The sequence below is a fragment of the Pelophylax lessonae genome, assembly GCF_965119305.1.
Source record: "Pelophylax lessonae genome assembly, chromosome: 8".
Lineage (NCBI taxonomy): Eukaryota > Metazoa > Chordata > Amphibia > Anura > Ranidae > Pelophylax > Pelophylax lessonae.
In genome coordinates this window covers 15,549,238-15,575,680 of record NC_138775.1, presented here as the reverse complement: position 1 = coordinate 15,575,680, position 26,443 = coordinate 15,549,238, and the positions used below count along the sequence as shown (strand labels likewise).

The following is a 26,443-nucleotide window of genomic DNA, read 5'->3' as shown; positions in this document are numbered from 1 at the left end:
CTGTGGTCGAGGTATTCTGAGTGGTAAAGGGATTTCCCTACGAGTAGAGAGACATCTTATCACCTACCGTGAAGTAGAAGCTCTCCGTCTCTTGCTGGTTGGCTCTGCGTTTGGAGATGTTGAGTTTGCTCATGTAGGTCTCCGAGGCGGCCAGTTTGATGGACTCGGTGGAGCGGCTGTGCTGGAAGGCGTCGGAGACATCAAAGTCCTCAACGGTCAGCATGTCCTGCAGGGTCTGCATGGTGGCGTCTAAGGTCTTCTTCACCTGCGCCAACACATAAGGTAACGTATGTATGGAAAGCCTGCAGACTGCAATGGTTACAAGGTGTCCTCTGGAACAGGGATCTCTAAACTACGGCCCTCCAGCTGTTGCGGAACTCTGACATTCAGACATGACTAAGCATGATGGGAATTGTAGTTCCTGAACACCTGGAGGGCCATAGTTTGGAGACCCCTGCTCTAGAACGTTCTAGCCTTTTAAAGGAAAGATGGAAGCTATCATTTTATTGATTGCTCTCGATGACACCTCCAATAACAACTCTAAACATCAAGTAAGACCAATTGGTGGACCTTTCAGGAAACCCTCCTAGAGTTTTAGAAGACCCTAATCAGCCGTATTTTCACAGGGTTCTGGGCCAAACTGAAGCATTTTGTCAACCGCAATCTCCTGCTCCAAGGCAAGTCTGCAGTGAGCAAGCAGGGAGAGGATGGAGCCAGGGAACACTGGAGGACATGGCCAGTGTTAGGATATAGCCAACAGGTCAGGACAGAACTCAGAGTCACTCAGTAGGTGAGCTGTGCGGAGGGGTACGTGCAGAATTTTCATGTCTGAATGGGGCACAGTGCTGTATTTTGGCCTAGGCCAACAAGGCCCAGGCCTAGGGTGGCACTTTGCAGGGGGGCAGCAAAAAAGCCACCTCCCCCCTCTACCTGACACTCTGTTGGCCACTGGTTGCTAGAGCTGCCTCTCTCACCCCCATCTCTCTCATTTACCCCCTCTCTATCACCCCTCCTTTCTCTCATCCCCCTCTCTCTCTCTCTCACCCCCTCTCTCTCTCTCTCTCACCCCCCTCTCTCTCTCACCCCCCTTCTCATCCCCTCTCTCTGTCATCCCCCCTCTCTCTCTTATCCCCCTCTCTCAACCCACTCTCTCTCACCCCCTCTCTCTCTCTCATCCCCCCTCTCTCTCATCCCCCCTCTCTCTCTCAACCCACTCTCTCTCACCCCCTCTCTCTCTCATCCCTCTCTCAACCCACTCTCTCTCACCCCCTCTCTCTCTCATCCCCCCTCTCTCTCTCACCCCCTCTCTCTCTCATCACCCCTCTATCTCTAGCATCACCCTTCTCTCTCTCATCCCCCCTCTCTCTCTCATCCCCTCTCTCTCTCTCTCTCTCATCCCCTCTCTCTCTCTCATCCCCTCTCTCTCTCACTCTTTGATTCCCCCCTCTCTCTCTCACCCCCCTCTCTTTCACCCCTCCTCTCTCTCCCCCTCTTTCTATCAACGCCCCCTCCCTCTCTCCCTCCCTCACCCAGCCCCCTCTCTCTCTCCTTTACCCTTCTCTCTCTCACACCCCCTCTCACCCCCCCCTCGTGAGATCTCAGGGGTTCATGCTGGGACCTGTAGTCCTTCAATTATGGAGGGAGTCACATCCGTTAAAAAAGGAGTGGGGCAAATTTACATGGGGGGGGGGCAGGGCGCCCAATTTTAGTCTTGCCTAGGGCAGCACAAGACCAAAATACACCACTGATGGGGTATACCCTTCAAATTTGTTCCAAGGGCATTTGGGTATTTGCGGCTCCACCTCATCTAAGAAGGGTGAGAAGAGCTGCAGAGGAAAGAACAATTCTACTGAACTATAAAACAAGAAGTCGAATACAGACAGGAAATCACCTCCTCGTTTTCGATCTTCAGCGTGGTGAGACGAGATTGCAGCTGATGATATCGCACGAGGAGTTCCATCTGTACCGGCTGCTGAGCACTGACCTGACACACCTGAGAAATGGCAGAAAGGTTACAAACACATAAAACATGAATGGAATATACAGAACAAAGGAAACTCGATACATTGTATTCAACAAGAACACCATTGTGCCAATATCCTACATCAACACTCCGTCCTCCAACCAATCTTCATCTTCTCCAATACTCTACTCTGCTGGAGGACTCTGCTGCTTTCTCTAACTCTCCTCTGCTGAAATACTCTGCTCTGCTGGAGGACTCTGCTGCTTTCTCTAACTCTCCTCTCCTGAAATACTCTGCTCTGCTGGAGGACTCTGCTCCTTCCTCTATAACTCTCCTCTCCTGAAATACTCTGCTCTGCTGGAGGACTCTGCTCCTTCCTCTATAACTCTTCTCTCCTGAAATATTCTGCACTGCTGGAGGACTCTGCTCCTTCCTCTATAACTCTCCTCTCCTGGTATACTCTGCTCTGATGGAGGACTCTGCTCCTTCCCCTACAACTCTCCTCTCCTGAAATACTCTGCACTGCTGGAGGACTCTGCTCCTTCCTCTATATAACTCTCCTCTCCTGAAAAACTCTGCACTGCTGGAGGTCTCTGCTCCTTCCTCTATATAACTCTCCTTTCCTGAAATACTCTGCACTGCTGGATGACTCTGCTCCTTCCTCTATAACTCTCCTCTCCTGAAATATTCTGCACTGCTGGAGGACTCTGCTCCTTCCTCTATAACTCTCCTCTCCTGAAATATTCTGCACTTCTGGAGGACTCTGCTCCTTCCTCTATAACTCTCCTCTCCTGAAATACTTTGCAGTGCTGGAGGACTCTGCTCCTTCCTCTATATAACTCTCCTCTCCTGAAATACTCTGCACTGCTGGAGGACTCTTCTCCTTCCTCTATATAACTCTCCTCTCCTGGTATACTCTGTTCTGCTGGAAGACTCTGCTCCTTCCTCTATCTAACTCTCCTAGCCTTAAATACTCTGCACTGCTGGAGGACTCTGCTCCTTCCTCTATAACTCTCCTCTCCTAAAATACTCTGCTCTGCTGGAGGACTCTGCTCCTTCCTCTAACTTTCCTCTCCTGAAATATACCTGAAAAGCTTGAGGACACATATATATGCAGGACGCACCTCGTCACCCATGTGAGGCTGGAAGTCAAACTTAAGTGGCGGGCAGAAGACCTGGTTGTAGAGGTCCATGATTTTGTGCTTGTCACTTCGAGCATCCAGATTGTCCACAGCATTCTCGATGATGTCCAGGCCTTCATGCCGGGAAGTCTCCAGGGTATACTCGGCTGAGAGGTATGTGCGGAGGGTGCGGGCAAGACTGGAATGGAATCCCAGGTCACAGCACTGCGCAAACCAGAGAAATCAGTGAGACTGGAGTGCCTGTAAGTACATCCCGCCACATACAATACACAGGCAAAGGGGAACTCATGGTTCATAGTACTAGGCAGTAGTTTGTGTCACTGCCCCTCCCACAATAATGTCATCTCCCCATAGGTTTGTGTCTCTGCCCCTCCAAAAAAGGATGATATTTCCCTGTAGTACTTTGTGTCTTTGCCCCTCCCACAATGATGAGATTTCCTGCAGTAGTTTGTGTCTCTGCCCCTCCCACAATGATGATATTTCGTGCAGTAGTTTGTGTCTCTGCCCCTCCCACAAGGACATTTCCCTGCAGTAGTTTGTGTCTCTGCCCCTCCCACAATGATGAGATTTCCTTGCAGTACTTTGCGTCTTTGCTCCTCCCACACTGATGACATTTCCTGCAGTAGTTTGTGCCTCTGCCCCTCCCACAATGGTAGGATTTCCCTGCAGTACTTTGTTTCTCTGCCTCCCCCACAATGAGGGGGATTTCCTGCAGTAGTTTGTGTCTCTGCCCCCACAATGATGAGATTTCCTGCAGTACCGTAGTTTGTGTCTATGCCCCTCCCATAATAATGAGATTTCCTGCAGTAGTTTGTGTCTCTGTCCCTCCCACGATGGTAAGATTTACCTGCAGTACTTTGTTTTTCTGCCCCTCCCACAATGAGGGGGATTTCCTGCAGTAGCTTGTGTCTCTGCCCCTCCCACAAAAATGATATTTCCTGCAGTAATTTGTGTCTCTGCCCCTCCCACAATGATGATATTTCCTGCAGTAGTTTGTGTCTGCCCCCCCTGACAGACTTCCGAAATGAATTGGTTATGAAGAGTCCATGGAGGGAGGATGACAACATCATTAGCAGTTCAGCAGAATAGGGAACTTGTTGGGGGGGTCTCACCCTCGAAGTCCCTATAAATATAATATAGGATTCAACTTGGCAGCAGCTGTGTAGAGGTAAAGATCAGTATTTGGCTGAAACAACTCATATCAGAAGGGAACATCTTCCCGTGTCGCAGTGATGTCCTCTGAGTGACATTTCAGGTATGGCGGTGTTGGCCGGGTGGAGGCAACTTCCTCCTCCCAACTTTTGCATTTTGACCTTCAGGAGCCGCACTTCCGATTGGGAATTCCCGCTCTCCTATCCTTCTGGTCTCTTTATCTTTTTTTCACTTTATTACTTTCTTTTTTCTACCCTTATCTCTGTGTTATCTACAGATATGTTGTTCTATGATATTCCAAATGTAACCAGTTATGAAGCCGGATTTACAATATCAAATTGTGCTTAACCACCCAAGGACCGGGCCTTTTTCTGACACCCCCCAAACATTATATATATTTTTAGCACGGATCCTAGAGAATAAAATAGAGATTGTTGCAATATTTTTTATCACACCGTATTTGCGCAGTGGTCTTACAAACGCAATTTGTTTCGGAAAAAATAAATAAAATTTTTTAAATTAAAAAATAAAAAAACAGTAAAATTAGCCCAATTTTTTTTCTATAATGTGAAAGATGACATTACACTGAGTAAATACATACCCAACATGTCATGCTTAAAAATTGCGCACGCATGGCGACAAACATTGGTACTTAAAAATCCCCATAGGTGACATTTTAAAAATTTCTACAGGTTACCAGTTTAGAGTTACAGAGGAGGTCCAGTGCTAAAATTATTGCTCTGGCTCTAACGATCGCGGCGATACCTCACATGTGTGGTTTGAACACCGTTTACATATGTGGGCGCGAGCTAACGGGGACGTGGCGCTTTAATTTTATTTTTCCTATTTATTTTATCTTTTATTTTTTTATTTTCACACTGTCCCATTAAAAAAAAAAAATTTGATCACTTTTATTCCTATTTCAAGGAATGTAAATATCCCTTGTAATAGAAATAAGCATGACAGGTCCTCTTTAATGTGAGAGCTGGGGGTCAAAAGGACCTCACATCTCACATCTACACTAAAAAAAAAAAAAGTCATTTTTTTTCTATCATGAAAAAAATTACTTTTTTTTTTTCATCATGAAAAAAAATGGGCCCTTTAAGGCCATTGGGAGGAAGTGACGTATGACTACAGTTGCTTCCTAGCAGCGGATTTAAGGAGCCCATTTTTTTTTTCATTACAAAAAAAATGACTTTTTTTTTTTTTTAGTGTAGATGTGAGGTCCTTTTGACCCCAGATCTCACATCAAAGAGGACCTGTCCTGCTTATTTCTATTATAATTTAATAATAGGAATAAAAAAGATCAAAAACGTTTTTTTTTTGTTTTTTTAAAGTGTAAAAATAAAAAGATAAAATAAATAGGAAATAAAAAATTAAAGTGCCCCTTCCCCGTTTGCTCACACACAGAAGCGAATGCATACACAAGTCCCGCCCACATATGTAAACGATGTTCAAACCACACATGTGAGGTATCGCCGCGATCGTTGGAGCGAGAGCAATAATTTGAGCCCTAGACCTCCTCTGTAACTCTAAACTGATAACCTGTAAAAAATTTTAAATTGTCACATATGGAGATTTTTAGGTACCAATGTTTGTCCCCATTCCACGAGCGTGCGTCATTTTGAAGCATGACATGTTGGGTATCTATTTACTCGGCGTAACATTATCTTTCACATTATAGAAAAAAAATGGGCTAACTTTACTGTTTTTCTTATTTCTTAATTCAAAAAATGTATTTATTTGCAAAAAATTTGAGTTTGTAAGACGCTGCGCAAATATGAAGTGATAAAAAATATTGCAACGATCTCCATTTTATTTTCTAGGGTCTCTGCTAAAAAAAAAAAAAATAATAATGTTGGGGGGTTCTAATTAATTTTCTAGCAAAAGGAACAGATTTTAACTTGTAAACGACAAGAGTCAGAAAAAGGTCCGGTCCAGAAAAGGTTAAAAAAATAGTCTGTCTTGGGTGTGGATGGCATTTAAAAAAATTCCAAGCCTGTTGCTTCTGCAAAAGAGGAACTATATTAATGACGTCAATGTGACAACACCCGCAGACTGGGAGACAACACTGTGCTATGAAGGACAGGTAGGGGACGTTATTAGTGCCCTTGTCCACAAGAGGTGCTACTGAGCACTGCTGCTGGTGGCCAAGGCGGCCCTAACGACCTATTCAAAGTGATAGCAATGCTGGCGCTTGGCTTCAAGTACAGCGTGCTGTGTAATATTATTATTTAATATAATAATATGTAATAATATGTAATATGTAATATTAATAAATTAAATTATTTAAATGATTATTAATGAATTAAATAATAATAATAATAAAAAATAATAAGTTATTATTAATTTAAATTAGTATTAATATTAAATTATTAAATGTAATATGTAATAAAATGTAATAATATCTAACACTTCCATTATTTATTTAGTCCGCCACCCAGTGGATCTAAGGAGGAGCTGCAACGACCACGCACTGAAAGTAACGCATCACAGCAAGCTGGGGACTGTTCATTGGATCAGCGCAGGTTCTGGTGATATATCGCTATTTATGTGTGTATTGGTGCAATTCCATTATTTATTGCCTCTTACAGAGATCACAACACTCCCCCTGACAATGCCTTCATCTGCTTTTCTCTCCAGAAGGACGACGCCATGTTTGTTCGGGCATCATCTAGGGTCACCACCTGCTTTCTGGACCGAGATAGCGGCTGGATCATGTAAATCCTGGTGCAGTTTTTGTCTGTGTACACAGATCGGCCTCTCAGAAACTGCAATGTTGCAGTCTGATTACTGGGGGGGGGGGGGGGGGACTGAGGAAATGCTTCCTCCTGCCTGCAGCAGACTGATGACATCATCTCAGCCTAGGCACAGTCACTGGACTGAAGATTAAGAACTTTTTTTATGATAAAAGGTGGAACATTTTTTGGGGAAGGTAATATTGTTGCATTCGTTTTTGCTTTGCTGTGAACGCCTCTCGTTAACCATCTGTAAAAATGAACACGACTCAATCAATGTAAATCCTGGTGACTGTGCACTTCTTGGCTGTGTTCACAAATGTCTGACACAGATCAGCCGCTCACCTTCTGACTTGTTACAATGTTGCAGTCTGATCACTGTGGGAAGGGGAGACTGAGGAAATGCCTCTTTCTGCCTGCAGCAGACTGATGACATCATCTTAGCCTAGGCAAAGTCACTGCTTGGAGCTTAAAGTGATTGTAAATTCTCGATTTTTTTTAAAATAATAAACTTGTAATACTCACCTCCTCTGTGCAGTTGGTTTTGCACAGAGCAGCCCAGATCCTCCTCTTCTCAGGTCCCTCTTCGCTGCTCCTGGCCCCTCCCTCCTGTCGGGCGCCCCCACAGCAAGCAGCTTGTTATGGGGACACCCGAGCTGAGCTGCAGCTCCGTGTGTCCATTCAGACACAGAGGCCCGTTCACCACAAGGGAAGCGGGTCTGCGGGTCCAGCGACCTCAATTGCCGCCGGGCACTCGTGATAGCTCCCCGTGGAGACAGAATGGCGGTCTGCCATTGTAAACACAGCAGACCGCTGTTCTGTCAGCAATGAACAGAGATCCTGTGTTCCTCTTATTTAGGAACATAGGTCTCTTTGTTCATGCAGAAAGCCCATCCCCCACACAGTTAGAAAACACCCCCTAGGGACATATTTAACCCTTTGATCACCCCTGGTGTTAACCCCTTCCCTGCCAGTGTCATTATTACAGCAACAGTACATATTTTTAGCACTGTAGTGATGTCACTGGTCCCTGCAAAAGTGTCAAAAATCTCAGTTAGAGGTCCGATCTGTCCGCTGCTAAGTCGCAGTCCCGCAAAAAAAAAAAAAGAAAATGCTGATCACCGCCATTACTAGTAAAAAAATAAAAATAGCATAAATCTTTCCCGTAGTTTGTAGATGTGATAACTTTTTCGCAAACCAATCAATATACACTTATTGGGATTTTATTTTTACCAAAAATATGTAGCAGAATACAAATTGGCCTAAAATGATGAAAATTTTGGGTTTTTAATTTTTAATTTTTTTTTTTATAGGGAAAGTTATATAGCAGAAAGTAAAAAAATATATATTTTTTCAGAATTTTCGCTCTTTTTTTATAACATCCCCCCCCCCCCCCAAAAAAAAAGTAAAAATCAAATATCTTTCCCCTAGTTTGTAGACGCGATAACTTGTGCGCAAACCAATCAATATACTCTTATTGGGATTTTATTTTTACCAAAAATATGTAGCAGTATACAAATTGGCCTAAAAGGGTGAAAATTTTAATTTTTTTTTGTATTGGAATGTTTTATAGCAGAAAGTAAGAAATATTTCTTTTTTTTTTCAGAATTGTTGGTCCTTTTTTAACATTCCCAATAAAAAAATGTAAAAATCAACAATCTTTCCCCTAGTTTGTAGACGCGATAGCTTTTTCGAAAACCAATCAATATACACTTATTGGGATTTTTTTTTTTTTTTTACCAAAAATATGTAGCGGAATACAAATTGGCCTAAAATTATGAAAACTTTTGGTTTTTAATTTTTTTTTTTTTTTATAGGGAGTTATATAGCAGAAAGTAAAAAATATATATTTTTTCAGAATTGTCGCTCTTTTTTATAACATTCCCCCCCCCCCCCCCCCAAAAATCAAATATCTTTCCCCTAGTTTGTAGACGCGATAACTTGTGCGCAAACCAATCAATATACACTTATTGGGATTTTTTTTTTTACCAAAAATATGTAGCAGTATACAAATTGGCCTAAAAGGGTGAAATTTTTTGATTTTTAATTTTTTTTTTGTATTGGGAATGTTATACAGCAGAAAGTAAAAAATATATATTTTTTCAGAATTGTCGCTCTTTTTTTATAACATTCCCCCCCCCAAAAAAAAAGTAAACAATCAAATATCTATCCCCTAGTTTGTAGATGCGATAACTTGTGTGCAAACTAATCAATATACACTTATTGGGATTTATTTTTTTATCAATAATATGTAGCAGAATACAAATTGGCCTAAAAGGGTGAAAATATATTTTTTTTTTTTTTGTATTGGAATGTTTTATAGCAGAAAGTAAAAAATATTTCTTTTTTTCAGAATTGTTGGTCCTTTTTTAACATTCCCAATTAAAAAAAATGTGAAAATCAACAATCTTTCCCCTAGTTTGTAGACGCGATAACTTTTTCGAAAACCAATCAATATACAGTTATTGGGATTTTTTTTTTACCAAAAATATGTAGCAGAATACAAATTGGCCTAAAAGGGTGAACATTTTTGATTTTTATTTTTTTTTTGTATTGGGAATGTTATATAGCAGAAAGTAAAAATTATATATATATTTTTTTTCAGAAATGTCGCTGTTTTTTTTTGTTTTTGTTTATAGCGCAAAAAATAAAATACCACCAAAAAAAAATCTCTACTTGTGGGAAAAAGGACATCGATTTTATTTAGTTACAAATTGCACGACCGCGCAATTGTCAGTTTAACGCAGTGCTGAATCGCAAAATATGGCCTGGTCATTAAGGGGGCAAATCCTTCCGGTCCAGAACTGGTTACAGTAACGAAGTCCCGTATAGCAAAAAATGGTCTGGTCGTTAAGGGGGGTAAATCTTCCAGAGCTGAAGTGGGTTAGAAGGCTGCACTGTATTTTTCGATGGTTTGATGGAGGATTTTTTTTGGCTCCTCAACCCAACCCCTCGCATTATTATTATACAGGATTTATATAGCGCCGACAGTTTACGCAGCGCTTTATAATATGAGGGGAGACAGTACAGGTACAATACAATATCATTTCTCATACAGCAAAAAAAATAAAATCTATTTGTAGAGAATACAATTCTCGGGGGTAAATATATTTTATATTATAACAATCATTTCAGGGATTTTTATGGTCATCCAGTCCGGGTGACACAGCCATAGGTGATAAATAGTGTTGGGGGAGTCATTTTCTGCGCTCGGAGACGGACGGAGTCACATCTGTGTCAGGCTGATCCAGAGGTCCCTGCGGCACACAGATCGGTATCTGCCAGGCACACCTGGGTCTGCCCCTTGCCGCCTGCCCTCCTCTGTGTGCCGGAGGTAATTAGGGAGATGAGATAAGACATGGAGCCATCTGCTCCCCCGAGCAGTGAGACAATGGCCAATGCAGGGGGGGGGGCATTTCACCCCAAAACTACGGGCTTATTGGATTCATATTTTATTGCTCTGGTACAATGGACATGCCTGGAATGACATTTCATATTAGCAAATTGCTGGCTATACCACAATGCAGGAGGTTTTTACGAACTGTATGAACGCCGGTCATTTCTTTAAGGCCTTATGCACACGGGACATTATAAAAACGGCAGTAGCTTTGTACTGAATTTTTCTGCGTTTTTTAGCTTTTTTGCATTGGCGTTTTTCAGCATTTTTCAGCGTTTTTAGCAACTCCGACTTCCCCACAATGCAATGCTTGTCAGAATTGCATCGCATGAGTGTTCACACTTATGCGATAAGATTTAGGTGGAAAAAAGGGTCCTACAACATTTTGGTGCAAATGTGGACCCTTTTTTGCCTGCATCAAAATCGCATCGCATGGCATCCTCTTAAATGCCATATAGTTCAACATCTGCACTGCATATCAGAGAGCCCCGATCACTTATGTCTATGAGGTCGGACACGTCATGGAATTCACTTATATTTAATAGCTTCGACATGTCACAGAGTACATTTACGTCTATGAGGTTGACAATATCATGGAGTTCACCAATATCTATGAGATTAGACACATCATGGAGTTCACTAATATCATTGTGATTGGACACGTCATGGAATTCACTAATACTGTATCTATGAGAGTGGACACATCATGAAGTTCACTAATATCTATGAGATTGGACACATCATGGAATTCACTAATATCTCTGAGCTTGGACATGTCGTGGAGTTCACTTATATCTATCAGCTTGGATACATCGAGGAGTTCGCTTATGTTTATGAGATTGGACACGTCATGGAGTTCACTGATATCAATGAGATTGGACACATCATAGAGTTAATTTACGTCTATGAGACTGGAAATGTCATGGAGTTCACTAATATCTAAGACACAATCTAATATCTTAGATCTAATATCTAAGGCTTGCTCTGTTCCAGGCATGGCTGATTGACATTGGTGTGACGCGGTTCCCGGAAGTGACGTGAGGTCCGGCGGTTGTGTGTTACGGCCGACGCACACGCCGGGCTTATCCCCATTGACTGTTTTCTTATCCTGTGGAGTCCAGCTATATACACCACCTCTATGCGCCATCCCTCCTTCTAGTTTTTTTACTAATATCTAAGAGCTTGGACACGTCATGGAGTTCACTTACATCTATGAGATTGGACACTTCATGGAGTTCATTTAGGTCTATGAGGTTGAACATATCATGGAGTTCACTAAGATCTACGAGATTGGACACGTCATGAAGTTCACTAATATCAATGAGATTGGACACATCATAGAGTTCACTAATATCTATGAGATTGGACACGTCACGGAGTTCACTAATATCTATGAGATTGGACACATCACGGAGTTCACTAATATCTATGAGAATAGACACATCATGAAGTTTTCTTACATCTATGAGCTTGGACACGTCATGGAGTTCCCTTACGTGTATGAGATTGAACACATCATGGAGTTTATTTACATCCATGGAGTTGAGCACATCATGGAGTTCACTAATATCTATGAGCTTGGACACATCATGGAGTTCACTTACGTCTATGAGGTCCGACACGTCATGGATGTAGTACTTGCTGATGCAACCATTAGTTGCTGCCAAGTTTAGCAGGTACTCGTTCCTGGCCTTGGTGCACTTCAGCTTGTTCTCTGAGTACTTGGCTTGCCGCTGGAAATAGGCAGGAAGATTTAATAGTGGGCAAAGATTATGTCAGCACATGCAGAGTTTTAACAGAATGTCAAAGACAGTGACCTGCAATCAGGTTTTTAGGCTCAGAAATAAAAGACTAAAGATAACTCTTCAGGTTGGTGGGTTACTGCACTTTCATTAGGTCTGTGAGAGATCACAGACCAGTAATTAATCCCTGGTGATGACTTTTATAGCTAATGTTTGGTAACAATTTTTACCCATCAATATCTAAAACTGCACCATTACCTTTTCCTTCATCTTCTCAATCTTCTTCACAGAGCTCCGCCTCTGCGCTCGGTCTTCGTGCCGCAGGGCATTGGGCCCAAAGTCCGATTTACTAAACTGTTTCTCCTCCTGCTTTTCGGCATCCTTCAGCTTGCTCTCTGCGTTGATGCTTTCTGCATGATACATGTGGTACGTCTTCATCACCTGCACATAAGTCAAGAAACAAGGGTGAGGGATTTAGTGATACAACTGGCCCATATAAAAGGTCATCCTACAGATCTTATTTCCAAAGAGAGATGAAGGCACTGAACCATCAAATGCCACGTTTGTATTCATTCTCATGAACTCCGTTTCATATATAGGGTGCATGGAAACGAATGAAACCATGGCATCTGAAAATTTGGACACTCATTCATGAAATTCATGTGGAAACCTAACAATCATGCTTACTCTAAGGCCAACAGTATATGGACCACCTCCAAATGTCTCAGTTCAGGTGTTTCCAGTAAAAGGTACTAATAATACTACATCATACAAAGACATTGTAGACAATTGTGCTCTTCCAACTTTGTGGTAACAGTTTGGTGAAGACTCTTTTCTGTTCCTGTGTACAAAGCCAGCTCCATAAAGACTTTGTGTGACTAGTTTGGTATAGAAGAACTGGAGTGTCCTTCACAGAGCCCTGACCTCCACCCTACAGAACACCTATGGGATGGATTGGAATGCCAAACCAGGTCTTCTCATCCAACATGACCTCAAAAATGGGCACGAATTCCCCCAGGCACTACATAATCTTGTGGGACAGTCTTCCCAGAAGAGTTGAGGATGTTAGAGCCCCAAAGGGAGGCCAACTCCATATTAATGGCCATGTGGGCCAACTCCATATTAATGGCCATGTGGGCCAACTCCATATTAATGGCCACGTGGGCCAACTCCATATTAATGGCCACGTGGGCCAACTCCATATTAATAGCCACGTGGGCCAACTCCATATTAATGGCCACGTGGGCCAAATCCATATTAATGGCCATGTGGGCCAACTCCATATTAATGGCCATGTGGGCCAACTCCATATTAATGGCCACGTGGGCCACCTCCATATTAATGGCCACGGGGGCAACCTCCATATTAATGGCCACGGGGGCAACCTCCATATTAATGGCTATGTGGGCCAACTCCATATTAATGGCCATGTGGGCCAACTCCATATTAATGGCCACGTGGGCCACCTCCATATTAATGGCCACGGGGGCAACCTCCATATTAATGGCCACGTGGGCAACCTCCATATTAATGGCCACGTGGGCCAACTCCATATTAATGGCCACGTGAGCCAACTCCATATTAATGGCCACGTGGGCCAACTCCATATTAATGGCCACGTGGGCCAAATCCATATTAATGGCCACGTGGGCCAACTCCATATCAATGGCCACGTGGGCCAACTCCATATCAATGGCCATGAGGGCCAACTCCATATTAATGACCATGGTTTTGGAATGAGGTACCCAAACTTGTCTAATGATGGTCAGGTGTCTCAAACCTTTGCTCTCATAGTGTATAAACAGTATATATTTACAAAGAAAACATGATTACACCCGGTGCTGGAGGGTAATGAGTGAACACCCATTATCTGTCATTCATTTTAAGGTTATTGATAAAATGTCGGTGTGACACGTCACAGGATCACTGAAGAGCGGTACAGAGAAAATACAGTCTGTCCACCCAAAACTGATGTGGACAAGTTCTTCTTCCCATTAAGGGTACCAGCAGTGAGAGGTCCTCCCCTGGGTCCCCAGCTTTGGCCACTTGCTGCACCCAGTACAATGGGGCTCATCCACCCTGCCAGATTTTTAGTTCCCTATGATGGGACACCAAGAACTCATCACCTCAGTCCCAGAGAAATATAACATCACAATAAGTGGTGAAGTCCAATGGTATCCACCAACATTCCTGAAATATCCATACAGGACTCCTTACACTGGATTCCACTCACAGTATAAAGTTCATTGGTGACCTTCGCCAGTTCTTCATGCATCTGCAGCCCGATGTCCTTACTCTGTAAAAGATGGATTTACAATTACAACTGTATCAAGACAGAAGGATAAAAAGAATACAGAGGGTCTAACCCCCCGAGACACAAGCCTGGGTGGGCATATGATGGCATTTTGGCTGTCAAATATAAAGCTTGGCCCTGCCCACCTCCCTGATGTCACTGAGAGCCTGCATGTAGTTGATGATGGCAGCCTGCTGTGCTGAGGAAGCCTGTCTGCATAAGGGGTGCCCTGTATGTCTAAATATACAGGATTTAGGACTGTTCTGGGGTTTGCAGTGCATGCATTGGGGCTGATCTGAGGTCTGAAGTGCATGCATTTGGGGCTAAATTAAAGTCTGAAGTGCATGCATTGGGGCTGATCTGAAATCTGAAGTGCATGCATTGGGGCTGATCTGAGGTCTGAAGTGCATGCATTGGGGCTAATCTGAGGTCTGAAGTGCATGCATTGGGGCTGATCTCAGGTCTACAGTGCATGCATTTGGGGCTAATTTGAAGTCTGTAGTGCTTGCATTGGGTCTGATCTGAGGTCTGAAGTGCATGCATTGGGGCTGATCTGAGGTCTGAAGTGCATGCATTTGGGCTGAACTGAGGTCTGCACTGCATGCATTGGGGCTGATCTGAGGTCTGTAGTGCTTGCATTGGGGCTGATCTGAGGTCTGAAGTGCTTGCATTGGGGCTGATCTGAGGTCTGAAGTGCATGCATTTGGGTTGAACTGGGGTCTGACGTGCATTTATTGAGTCTGATCTGAGGTCTGCAGTGCATGCATTGGGGCTGATCTGAGGTCTGAAGTGCATGCATTGGGGCTGATCTGAGATCTGAAGTGTCTTATTGCTAATGGAAAATTAAATTAATTCATTATTATATCATAATTTGCTTAAACTTACCATTAGCACTGTAACTATAAGGTTAATACTTTTATTAGCATATAAGCACTGGTTTATGAATGGAACCTGCAGCCTGTTTGCAGCCTTCATTCACGCAGTAGATGCTGTCAGAGCTCCCAGGACCTGGCTGTGGAATTGGCAGCCCAGGCGGGCACATTACACATGGACAGCTGCTGACAGCTGGGTCCTCGGGAGAGGTTCCCAATGCCCAATGGGCACCTCTACTTCCTATGTCAGCCGAGTTCTGACATAAAATGATCAGTTCTTCATTGTCTTTCCCTTCCCCCTCCCAATATACTCCAGATAATCCATCTGTGACAGATGCACATGGGGACCGGCTCACCTTTTTGAAGAGACGGATCACATCCTCGCTGATATGTGACAGGCGGACAATGACGTTGTTGAGGAAGATGTCATTCAAGGTGGCGTGGTCTTTACTTTCCCGCCGTGTCTGGGCCAGAACCAAATACCAGCAGTTCACCGGGGACAGTAGATGCTGATCCTTCCTGAAAAAGACCAATGATTAAAGAGACAACCCAAGCTCAGTGCTCTCTGAGATAAATACTCCCTATACAAGCTTAGGAATTGGTGTTCCCAGGACACAAGGCTTATGAATAGGATCCCATTGGCTGCCCCCGCTGCTCCTGGCTGACATGTCAGTATCAGCAACGTCCAATCAGCGGCTCTGTCAGTCTGAAGTCATTGATGTACAGGGGGCGTGTGTGGCACCGGCGCATCATTGACACATTCAGATTGAAAGCCGCTTATTAGACATTACTAATATTATCATGTCAGCCAGGAGCAGCGGCAGCAGCCAATGGGGTGCTATTCCTCAGCCTTGTTTCGGCCAGAAGCAGCTGCAGTAGCCAATGGGGTGCTATACCTAAGCTTTGTGTCGGCCAGGGGCATCATCAGCAGCCAATGGGGTCCTATTCCTCAGCCTTGTGTCGGCCAGGAGCATCGGCAGCAGCCAATGGGGTCCTTATCCTAAGCTTTGTGTGAGCCAGGAGCAGCAGCAGTAGCCAATGGGGTCCTATTCCTAAGCCTTGTGTCGGCCAGGGGCATCATCAGCATCCAATGGGGTCCTATTCCTAAGCTTTGTGTCGGCCAGGAGCAGCGGCAGCAGCCAATGGGGTGCTATTCCTCAGCCTTGTGTCGGCCAGGAGCAGCTGCAGTAGCCAATGGGGTGCTTTACCTATGCTTTGTGTCGGCCAGGGGCATCATCAGCAGCCAATGGGGTCCTATTCCTCAGCCTTGTGTCGACCAGGAGCATCGGCAGCAGCCAATGGGGTCCTTATCCTAAGCTTTGTGTGGGCCAGGAGCAGCGGCAGTAGCCAATGGGGTCCTATTCCTAAGCCTTGTGTCGGCCAGGAGCATCAGCAGCAGCCAATGGGGTCCTATTCCTAAGCTTTGTGTCGGCCAGGAGCAGCGGCAGTAGCCAATGGGGTCCTATTCCTCAGCTTTGTGTCGGCCAGGAGCAGCGGCAGTAGCCAATGGGGTCCTAATCCTAAGCCTTGTTTTAGCTAGGATAAGCGGCAGCAGCCAATGAGGTCCTATTCCTAAGAATTAAAAATCGAAATTCTTTTACATTTTAGGCCATTTTAGGTTTTCTGCTACATATTTTTGGTAAAAAAAAAAAAAATCGCAATAAAAGTTATTGCGTCTACTAACTACGGGAAAGATTTATGTCATTTTTATTGTTTTTTTTTTTTTTACTATTAATGACAGCGATCTGTGATTTTTAGCGAGACTGCGACATTGTGGTGGACAGATCAGACCCTTGACCGACATTTTTGACACTTTTGGGTACCAGTGACATTACTACAGTAATCAGTGCTAAAAATATGCACTGTTACTGTAATAATGACACTGGCAGGGAAAGGGTTAACATTATGGGTGATCAAGGGGTTAAATGTGAGTCTAGGGGAGTGTTTCTAACTGTATGGGGGTTGGGCTTGTAAAATTACCATAGAGACCTGTGATCCTATATAGAAGGATCACAGGCGCTCTATGATCATTCCAGGGAGAAGAACGGTAGGCTGTTTTTAGAACAGCTGACCTTTCTTCTCTCTCAGCGGGGAGCGATCGCGGGTGTCAGGCGACAATCGGAGCCGCCTGCCCCGTGCATCGGCTTCCCCGCTGCCAAGTGGGGGGCGGGAGCGCACCGGCGGCACGCGCTCGCCCCCTAGCTGCCTGCTTGCGACCGACATATACCTACGTCGATTTGCGCAGCACACAATAGGTGGCGGGCGGTCAGGAACCGGATAAATGTGGTGTAGTGATTCTGCACGTCTCAGACGGGCCCCGGACGGCCGGCACAATCTTACTTGAAGTGGTGCTGCTCCCGGGTGGTGCGGATTTTGGAGGAGAACCTCTCGGCCAGCTTGTCCAGGCTCCGGGAGTATTCCAGCTCGATCTCGGCTTTCCTGCGGAAGAACTCCTGCAGGTCCTGGAGGAGAGCCAACCGCGACTCCGACTGCTGCTCCAGGCACTTGAACTGCTCCACCAGCTGACTGCGGATCTCTGCAAAGACACGGCGGAGACAGGGGACGTTACAGCCATCGGCCCAAAGTCACAACATTCATCTACAGAGCTGGCAGAAAACGAATATAAAAAAAAAAAAAAAATGAAGCCCCGAGAAATAGGTCATCTAATTATACCGAACGCCAAACGTTTTCAATGTCAGAGGCGCCTGGCGGAGATCTGTTCCAGGATCCTTTCCCAATGCCAAATCCTCCATCTCCTCACAGTCACAAACTATTTAACCACTTCTGGACCCCCTTAAAGCGTAACTCCACTTTTGTTGAGAAAAAAACATCCCCCCCCCCCCCATGATTTCTGTATTCGCTTCTGACTGTAATGTTTGCCTTGTTTACCTACTATAAATAAAGAATTTACAAAAAAAAAAAAAAAACATTCACCTCTGGGTGATTTCTATACATTGCAGGGATTATAACAAACTTTGTTGCAGATTTCTACCTTTTGTTATTCTGAAGAAATCATTGTTTGTTCCTCTGTGCTGAGTGGGTCTAATGGGAGTGGTTTCATAATTATCTATCAGCTGTGGCAGCTGCAGGGCTCTAATGAGGAAATCTGCTGGGCCTGCATCCCTTTAGACGTGTTCCTATTGGGAATATCTCACCAATAAAAAATGACATTTATGTTGCAGGGGATGCCAGAAATCTGACTTGTATCTTAGTGCAGACTTCTGGGAAAATTGGTGAGCCAATCACACAAGCAGGAAATGATGTTTCTGGGGGGTGTGGTCAGTATACATTCTGTGTACAGAACAGCTCCAGGCGGCCATATTGCATTTTCAGAAAATTACAGCAGCTGCAGATTGAAAAGGAAAGGTCATTTTTAATATCATTCAATTACAATATGATTTGTGTCGCAATTGTATACGCTATATTGTTTTTTCTTTATTTGCTATTTTTTTCCCCACGAAAGTGGAGTTATCCATTAATGACCAGGCCATTTTTTTGCGATCCAGCACTGCGTTACTGATTGGCTCTCCCTGTGCATATTCACAGCAGGAGCTGCTGACGGGGTGCAATACCCAGAAGTGCAGGGTCACGTGTATATATATATATATATATATATATATATATACGTGATCCTGCACGCAGCCGCCGCCTTGTAGCAGTAAAACTGTAAGAGGGTAGTTAGCAAGTTGACTTTCAGCAACATTGCAAATCTACATGAATGAATTCTTTATATAATATAATAATATATAGAAAAAGTATTATTTCGCGAAAAGTGCCATCTGTTACCATTAAAAAGCCATCCTTAACCACTACTGGACCGGAAGATTTTCCCCCTTTAATGACCAGGCCACTTTTTGCGATTTGGCACTGCGTTACTGATTGGCTCCCTCTATGCATAATCACAGTGGTAGTGAGCTGCTGGCGGGGTGCAATACCCGGAAGTGCAGGATCACGTATATATATATATATATATATATATATATATATATATATATACATATACACGTGATCCTGCATGCAGCTGCCGCCCTAGAGCAGTAAAACTGCCAGTGGCGGCTGGTGCATTGGGGGCACAGGGGCGCCCCCCCATCCATGCATCTGGCCCCCTAATCTACATGCAGGGAGCCGGACACATGGAGTGCAATGGGGCTTTATTTTTTTTTAACCATGTGATTAGAGCCAGAGGCTCTAATAGGCTAAAAAAAAGGATGGGCTCGGGGCGCAGAGTACTGCGCCCCAAGCCCACCCAGTTGTGTGACAATAGCGAATGAATATTAGCTATTGTCACACGGATCCTCCTCCTGGCCAATCAGGAAGCGCGTTCTGAGACCAGTTTCCTGATTGGCCAAAAGGAGAAGCCATGCCATTAGGCATGGAGGAGGAGGGAGGAGACGCAGAAGACTGAGGGGGAAGAAGCCGAAGCCGCCACTGCCGTTTGCTGCTGCTGCTGCAGATGTCCAGGCAGGGTGAGTGAGCCGGGGTCCTGCTGTGGTCCTGGGGGGGTTATGGTGTATGGCCTGATGTGGTTTGGGAGGGGGGTGGGGTTATGGTGCGGTCCGTCTGCCGCCTCCCCCGACCCATAGAGCACCAGCCGTCACTGAAAACTGCTATAGGGTAGTCAGCAAGTGGACTTTCAGCAACATTGCAAACATACTTGATTGAAATCTTGATTTAATATAAATATAATAATATAAAAATATATAAAAAAAGTATAATTTCCCAGAAAAGTGCCATCTTTTACCATTAAAAAGCCATCCTAAACCAATACTGGACCAGAAGAATTTCCCCCTTAATGACCAGGCCATTTTTTGCGATTCGGCACAGCACAGCGATGGTCGATCTATCTGACTGTCGGCCTCGCCCATTATACTTCACGAGGACGCCACCATAATTACACCCCTCGCAATCACATTTCAGTCAGGCTGTAAACATCTTCACTACAATTATTCCCAATAAACTCGCTCTTATATTTTCCTAGTTGGCACCCACACACGTCACAATGCCATGGCGAGCTTTCCCAATTCAAGTGCAACTCAAATTAAAAATGGAAAATCATTGCGCGGGTCCAAGATTTTCTGTCCTTTCCATGACGCCCCAACCAGGGAACAATTCCGCTTTCTCTAGATGAAGCGTTGGATTGGTTCCCTGCGCCACACCTCCACCTATCCATATCCAAAGTCTTTCTTTAACCACTTCTGGACCGGAATATTTTCCCCCTTAATGACCAGGCCATTTTTTGCGATTCGGCACTGCGTTACTTTAACTGACAATTGCGCGGTCGTGCGACGCTGTACCCAAATAAAATTGGTGTCCTTTTTTCCCACAAATAGAGCTTTCTTTGGTGTTATTTGATCACCTCTGCAATTTTTATTTTTTGCACTATAAATAAAAAATAGCGACGATTCTGAAAAAAAAAAAAAAAAAAACAATATTTTTACATTTTTTTTTAATTGGGAATGTTATATAGCAGAAAGTGAGAAATATTGTTTTTTTTTTTTGTTTTTTTCAGAATTGTCGCTATTTTTTTGTTTATAGCGCAAAAAATAAAAATCGTACAGGTGATCAATTACCACAAAAAGAAAGCTCTGTTTGTGGGGAAAAAAAGGACATCAATTTTATTTGCGTACAACGTTGCATGGCCACGCAATAATCCGTTAAAGTAACGCAATGCTGGATCGCAAAAAATGGCCTGGCCATTAAGGGGGCAAATCTTCCAGTCCAGAAGTGGTTAAGAGTCGGTTCACACTAAGGCGACACGACTCTGTACTACTTCGGGGGCAACTTGTGCATTCCCATGCACCACGACTTCGGAGCGACTTGCATGGACTTCACATAATGGAAGTCTATGCAAGTCGCTCCGAGGTCACCCCGAAGTAGTACAGGACCCTTTTTCTAAGTCGGAGCGACTTCTGTCGCTCCTATTAGAACGGGTCCTGTAGCGGTCAATGGACTGCGAGGGAGCGCGACTTGTCAGGCTGACACGGCGCCTGACAAGTCGCGCTAGTGTGGGCCGAGTCTAAAGCGGTTGTATCCTCGAAAAAACAAAAGCAAAAAAAACCAAACCCTGCAGGACAATGGCATAATGAGCTAGTATGCATCGCATACTAGCACATTTTGAAGTACCTTAGAACGCAGCCCAGATACCTTCGCCCGGACACCGCTGAGGCAGCTGACATCTTCCCTCTGCGTCTCTTCCGGGTTCGGCGGCTCCGGTGCTGTGAGTGGCCGGAGACGCGATGACGTCACTCCCGTGCATGCGTGCAGGAGTTCGCTTTCTGGCAAGGAACCGGCAAGGAGCTCTGAAGGTCCGCCAGACCTTCAGAGCGCATGCGCCGCTGGTGCTGCATGCAGGGCGAATATCTCCGCCAGACCTTCAGAGAGCATTCGCCGCTGGTGTCAGCGGCTGCATGCAGGGCGAATATCTCCTAAACCAGATTTAGGAGATATTCATTTTACCTACAGGTAAGTCTTATTATAGGCTTACCTGTAGGTAAAAATTAAAAAGCGCAGTATAATTGTATAAGTGTATAATTTCCATATAGAATTTAAAAATATTCACAAAAACATTTTTTTTTTGGTCTATTGCACTCATCTATCAAGTTTGGATGATTTTTGTTTTATTTTAGTCACTTTTAGTGACCACGCAGCGCCTCAAATTTAATCTCTTAACCATTTACTTTGGGGATTCCCAAAATTGATGGCGGCAGCTTAGCGATCACCAAGTAGCCCAAATAGGAGGCGCCATTTCTTTTGCATAAATTCACCAATTCACGGACTGTTCTCACTCTTCCAGGAACTGCTATTTATGGTCCCATCACATCTGTGCAATTGCCTGCGGCGTAACACATGGCTTTTACTGCAGGAAGGGTTTGAATTGTACATGCAAGCCATCAGATCTCTCAATGTGCAACGTAAATCAAAAAAAAGCAAAAGCACAAACATTTGTGCTGCAACGCATGCTACACTGGGGATTGATTTTCCTGCTTGAAGATGCATTTGACATGTTCATGGTTTTCAATAGTTTTCCGCTAACCTAACTAACAAGTTCAGTTCACATAAAAACACATCAAAATGCGCATCAACGGTAAAACACAAGCATGAAGATAAATATGGGAACAATGGGGTCCTAGGAAAAGGTAGCCGCCTTCGTTACATATTGAAGGTACCATCCCTTCGATGGACGTTGATAAGGACTGCACTAGGCATGGAGAAGTTGCACCATTTGCATTGTCTGCATTGCCATGGCCCCATCAGTCACCAACTGCCTACAACACATAGAGCGCATCCGGAAAGTATTCACAGCGCTGCACTTTTTCCACATTTTGTTATGTTACAGCCTTATTCCAAAATGGATTAAATTCATTATTTTCCTCAAAATTCTACAAACAATCCCCCATAATGACAACATGAAAGAAGTTTGTCTGCAATCTTTGCAAATGTATTACAAATAAAAAATAACGAAAAAAATCCCATGTACAAAAGGGGTCCTTTCATAGGGGCTTTCCGCCCGGCAGACTCAGTTTTACTCAGCGGGTGATCGATCCGCCGATCCCCGCTGAGCAGGCGGATGACAGCTTTGTCTCTGCTTACTGTGTAGAGACAGAGCTGTCAGAGCCCCGCTCGGATGAAAACAGAACGCTTGTCCGTTTTAATCGGATCTGATCCTACAGACCAGGGATCCTCAAACTACGGTCCTTCAGCTGTTGCGGAACTACACATCCCATGAGGCATTGTAAAACTCTGACATTCACAGATATGACTAGGCATGATGGGATTTGTAGTTCCAAACAACTGGAGGGCCATAGTTTGAAGACCCCTGCTCCAGACGGATGGAACAGGGGCGTAAATACAGGGGCTGCAATTGCAACCGGGCCCCATGCTCCAGGGGGACTGTGCGGCTCCCCTGTACACCTGGATAGGAGGGGCGGCGGGGGCAGCATGTAGAGAAATCACTGTCCTCCTTTTTCCTCCTGTAGCTGCAGGAGGAAAATGGAGGAGATTGGTTCCTCTGTATGCTGCCCCCGCCACTCCTCCTATCCAGTTCACTTGTGTTCTGCTGTCTCTGGGCCCCTGTGTGCTCCCCTGGTCCCCCCCCCCACTGTTCTGCCTCCACCCCCCCACTGTGCTCCCTCCCCTCTCCTGTCGGCTGCTGCCGGGGATGTGTCACAATAGAGAACCAGGAAGGGGGCGGTAAATATATAATTTACCAGCTCCTTCCTTTTCTGAATGGACAGAGTCATAGTCAGTGACATTGTAAAAATATAAAAATAAAATGATAAAAAATAATACAATTAAAATTCCAAAAAAATAAAAACTACTGACACCAGTGGGTGAACTTCCAGGATCGCAAAGGTCACACTTGCGACCAGGGCCCTGGCATTCCACCACCGTGGGGAGGCCCCAAGATTGCAGGAAGGGGGCCCACTGCAAAACTTGTGAAAGGGTCCAGCTGCGGGACCGTAATAAAGGGCCCCGCAACGAGAGTAAAGGGCCCCAGGATCAGTGGGAAGAGCCCCAGGGTGAAGGGAAGGGGTCCGGGGGGCCCTTCATGGTTTCTAGCATCGGGGCCCTGAAGGTTCTAGTTACACCTCTGGGATGGAAAATAGGGTTGCCATCAGTCTGGATTTCACAGACAGGATCGGATCGGATCGGATAACAGCAGGTGTCATCGGACATGTCACCGCTGACATCCGCTGCTCCATAGCGGTGCATGGAGCATCCGATCAGGTCCGCCTGAAAAAACTGACAGGCGGATCGGGTCAGAAAGCCCATGTGAAAGGGGCCTAAGTATCACAACAGCCTTTGCCATGACACTCAAAATTGAGCTCAGGTGCTTCCTGTTTCCACTGATCATCCTTGAGATGTTTCTACAAGTCAATAGGAGTCCACCTGTGGAAAAAATAAGTTGATTTGACATGATTTGGAAAGGCACACACCTGTCTATATAAGGTTCCACAGTTAACAGTGCATGTCAGAGCACAAACCAAGCCATGAAGTCCAAGGAATTGTCTGTAGACCTCTGAGACAGGATTGTATGGAGGCACAGATCTGGGGAAGGCTACAGGAAAATGTCAGCAGCATTGAAGGTCCTAATGAGCACAGTGGCCTCCATCATTCCTAAATGGAAGAAGTTTGGAACCACCAGGACTCTTCCTAGAGCGGGCCCCTGGCCAAACTGAGTGATCGGGTGAGAAGGGCCTTAGTCATGGAGGTGACCAAGAACCCAATGGTCACAGAGCTCCAGTGTTTCTCTGTGGAGAGAGGAGAACCTTCCAGAAGAACAACCATCTCTGCAGCACCCCACCAATCAGGCCTGTATGGTAGAGTGGCCAGATGGAAGCCACTCCTCAGTAAAAGGCACAATGACAGCCTGCCTGGAGTTTACCAAAAGGCACCTGAAGGACTCTCAGACCACGAGAAACAAAATTCTCTGGTCTGGTGAAACAAATATTGAAGGTCTTATTGTACATGTTATATTCCAAACGCCAGATCTTTAGACCAAGAAAATATTCCTTTTAATCTCTCAGATTCAACAAATGACCATTGTTGGCCAAATTAGATAGAATGCAAAGAAGCAATCAAATAATATAAATATGCTCACGTTTGGAAAATGCTCACAGCACTATGAAAACACAGCATTCGATAACTGGAGTCACAAAGGCCAGCATATCATATCAGATCTATTCAGTCTCTCTCCGCTTGCCAGACTGTGAATGCCGCACTTTTTTAGGCATGGTGATAACATCACTTTAGTACTGGTCTACGCGTTTCGTCAAAATAACTGCAGGAGCATCTTGGACATCTAGAGAGCCCTGACTCCTGCCTAGGTTGCCTTGTGGATGCTCCAGCTCTACATGAGCAAGAAAGCTTGCATGTAAAGAGATACATATACCCCAATGCACATGAAAAAGGCACCATGTATTATTGCATGCACTGAGATATGATCCTAAACCCAAGCTCAGAACAACCGAATGTCCTCTCTGGTAACCCCTTTGAAGTTATCTATGTATGTAAAACTCATGAACAACCCTTTGGATAGGGGTTTTCACCTTTTATACGATTACAGACCCCCCCCCCCCCCCATATTTATATAAATCATATTTATTTACATAAAACCAGCAACTCACAAACCCAGGAGCCAGCCACCACTAATGAGGTTTTTGGTGTTTATGTGCAACTGAAACATGGAATAGAGGTCCCATTACTGACAATGTTATTCATCTCTCATGTGACACAGCAAGCCATCACTTTGATTTCAGGTTTCTTATTGCAAAAATGCCTGTGCTGATTATTTTTAGATAGTGCCAGCCTATTGGCCTCTAACGTCTCATATAATGTAGATCCACTCAATGTATCTGAAAGCAAACTATCAGTATGGAGGGCCCCTTTAATGCAGTATCCGACTCCTCCTCCACCAATCCGGTTATATGGTGAGGATGGGCAGATAGGAAGCATATCCAAGGGTTTGGGAGAGCAATGTCCATGTCCTCTGTGGAGCACTGCGGCTTTTACAGCAGCCATTCTTGACCAGGGCTCTATGGAACGCTAGGGTTCTTTTGAAGCATGCTAGTGGTTCCTTGAGCTGTGGCTGATTGACCTTCAATTTGATGGTTCCTTCATATCTCCAAGGCTAACACCACTTGGCAAAGCCATCAGCATTACACCAGTGATCGTATTAGCTTTCTGTAAGCAGGACATTCTGACCACCACTGTGAGGTGAAAATTACGGCCACTGGCCACCAAAGTAAGGAGCATTGTTCCCACTGATCACCAATGTAAGAAACATTGATTGTTCCCACTGACCTCCAATGTAAAAAGCATTCGTCCAACTGACCACCAATGTTGGGCACATTCTTTCCACTGGCCATCAATGTAGGGGACATTCTTCCCACTGACCTCCAATGTAAGGAACATTCTTCCCACTGACCTCCAATGTAAGGAACATTCTTCCCACTGGCCATCATTGTAAGGAACATTATTCCCACTGACCGCCAATGTAAGGAGCATTCTTCCCACTGACCACCAATGTAAGGAGCATTCTTCCCACTGACCACCAATGTAAAGGGCATTCTTCCCACTGACCGCCAATGTAAGGAACAATCTTCCCACTGGCCATCATTGTAAGGAACATTATTCCCACTGAC

General features: G+C 44.6%; 1 protein-coding gene across 2 annotated transcripts in view; it reads right to left on the bottom strand.

Annotated features, from left to right (window-relative positions):
* Window positions 1-26,443, bottom strand: part of SRGAP3 (SLIT-ROBO Rho GTPase activating protein 3) — a 173,215-nt gene that overhangs the window by 43,988 nt on the left and 102,784 nt on the right. For both annotated transcript variants that reach the window (XM_082264941.1, XM_082264942.1), the window contains exons 2-9: window positions 17,640-17,835; window positions 15,656-15,818; window positions 14,368-14,430; window positions 12,393-12,575; window positions 11,997-12,125; window positions 3,088-3,309; window positions 1,892-1,993; window positions 68-265 (exon numbers count right to left, since the gene is read on the bottom strand). In XM_082264941.1, the coding sequence (XP_082121067.1) occupies window positions 68-265; window positions 1,892-1,993; window positions 3,088-3,309; window positions 11,997-12,125; window positions 12,393-12,575; window positions 14,368-14,430; window positions 15,656-15,818; window positions 17,640-17,835 (1,256 nt within the window). The remainder of the gene's footprint in view (window positions 1-67; window positions 266-1,891; window positions 1,994-3,087; window positions 3,310-11,996; window positions 12,126-12,392; window positions 12,576-14,367; window positions 14,431-15,655; window positions 15,819-17,639; window positions 17,836-26,443) is intronic.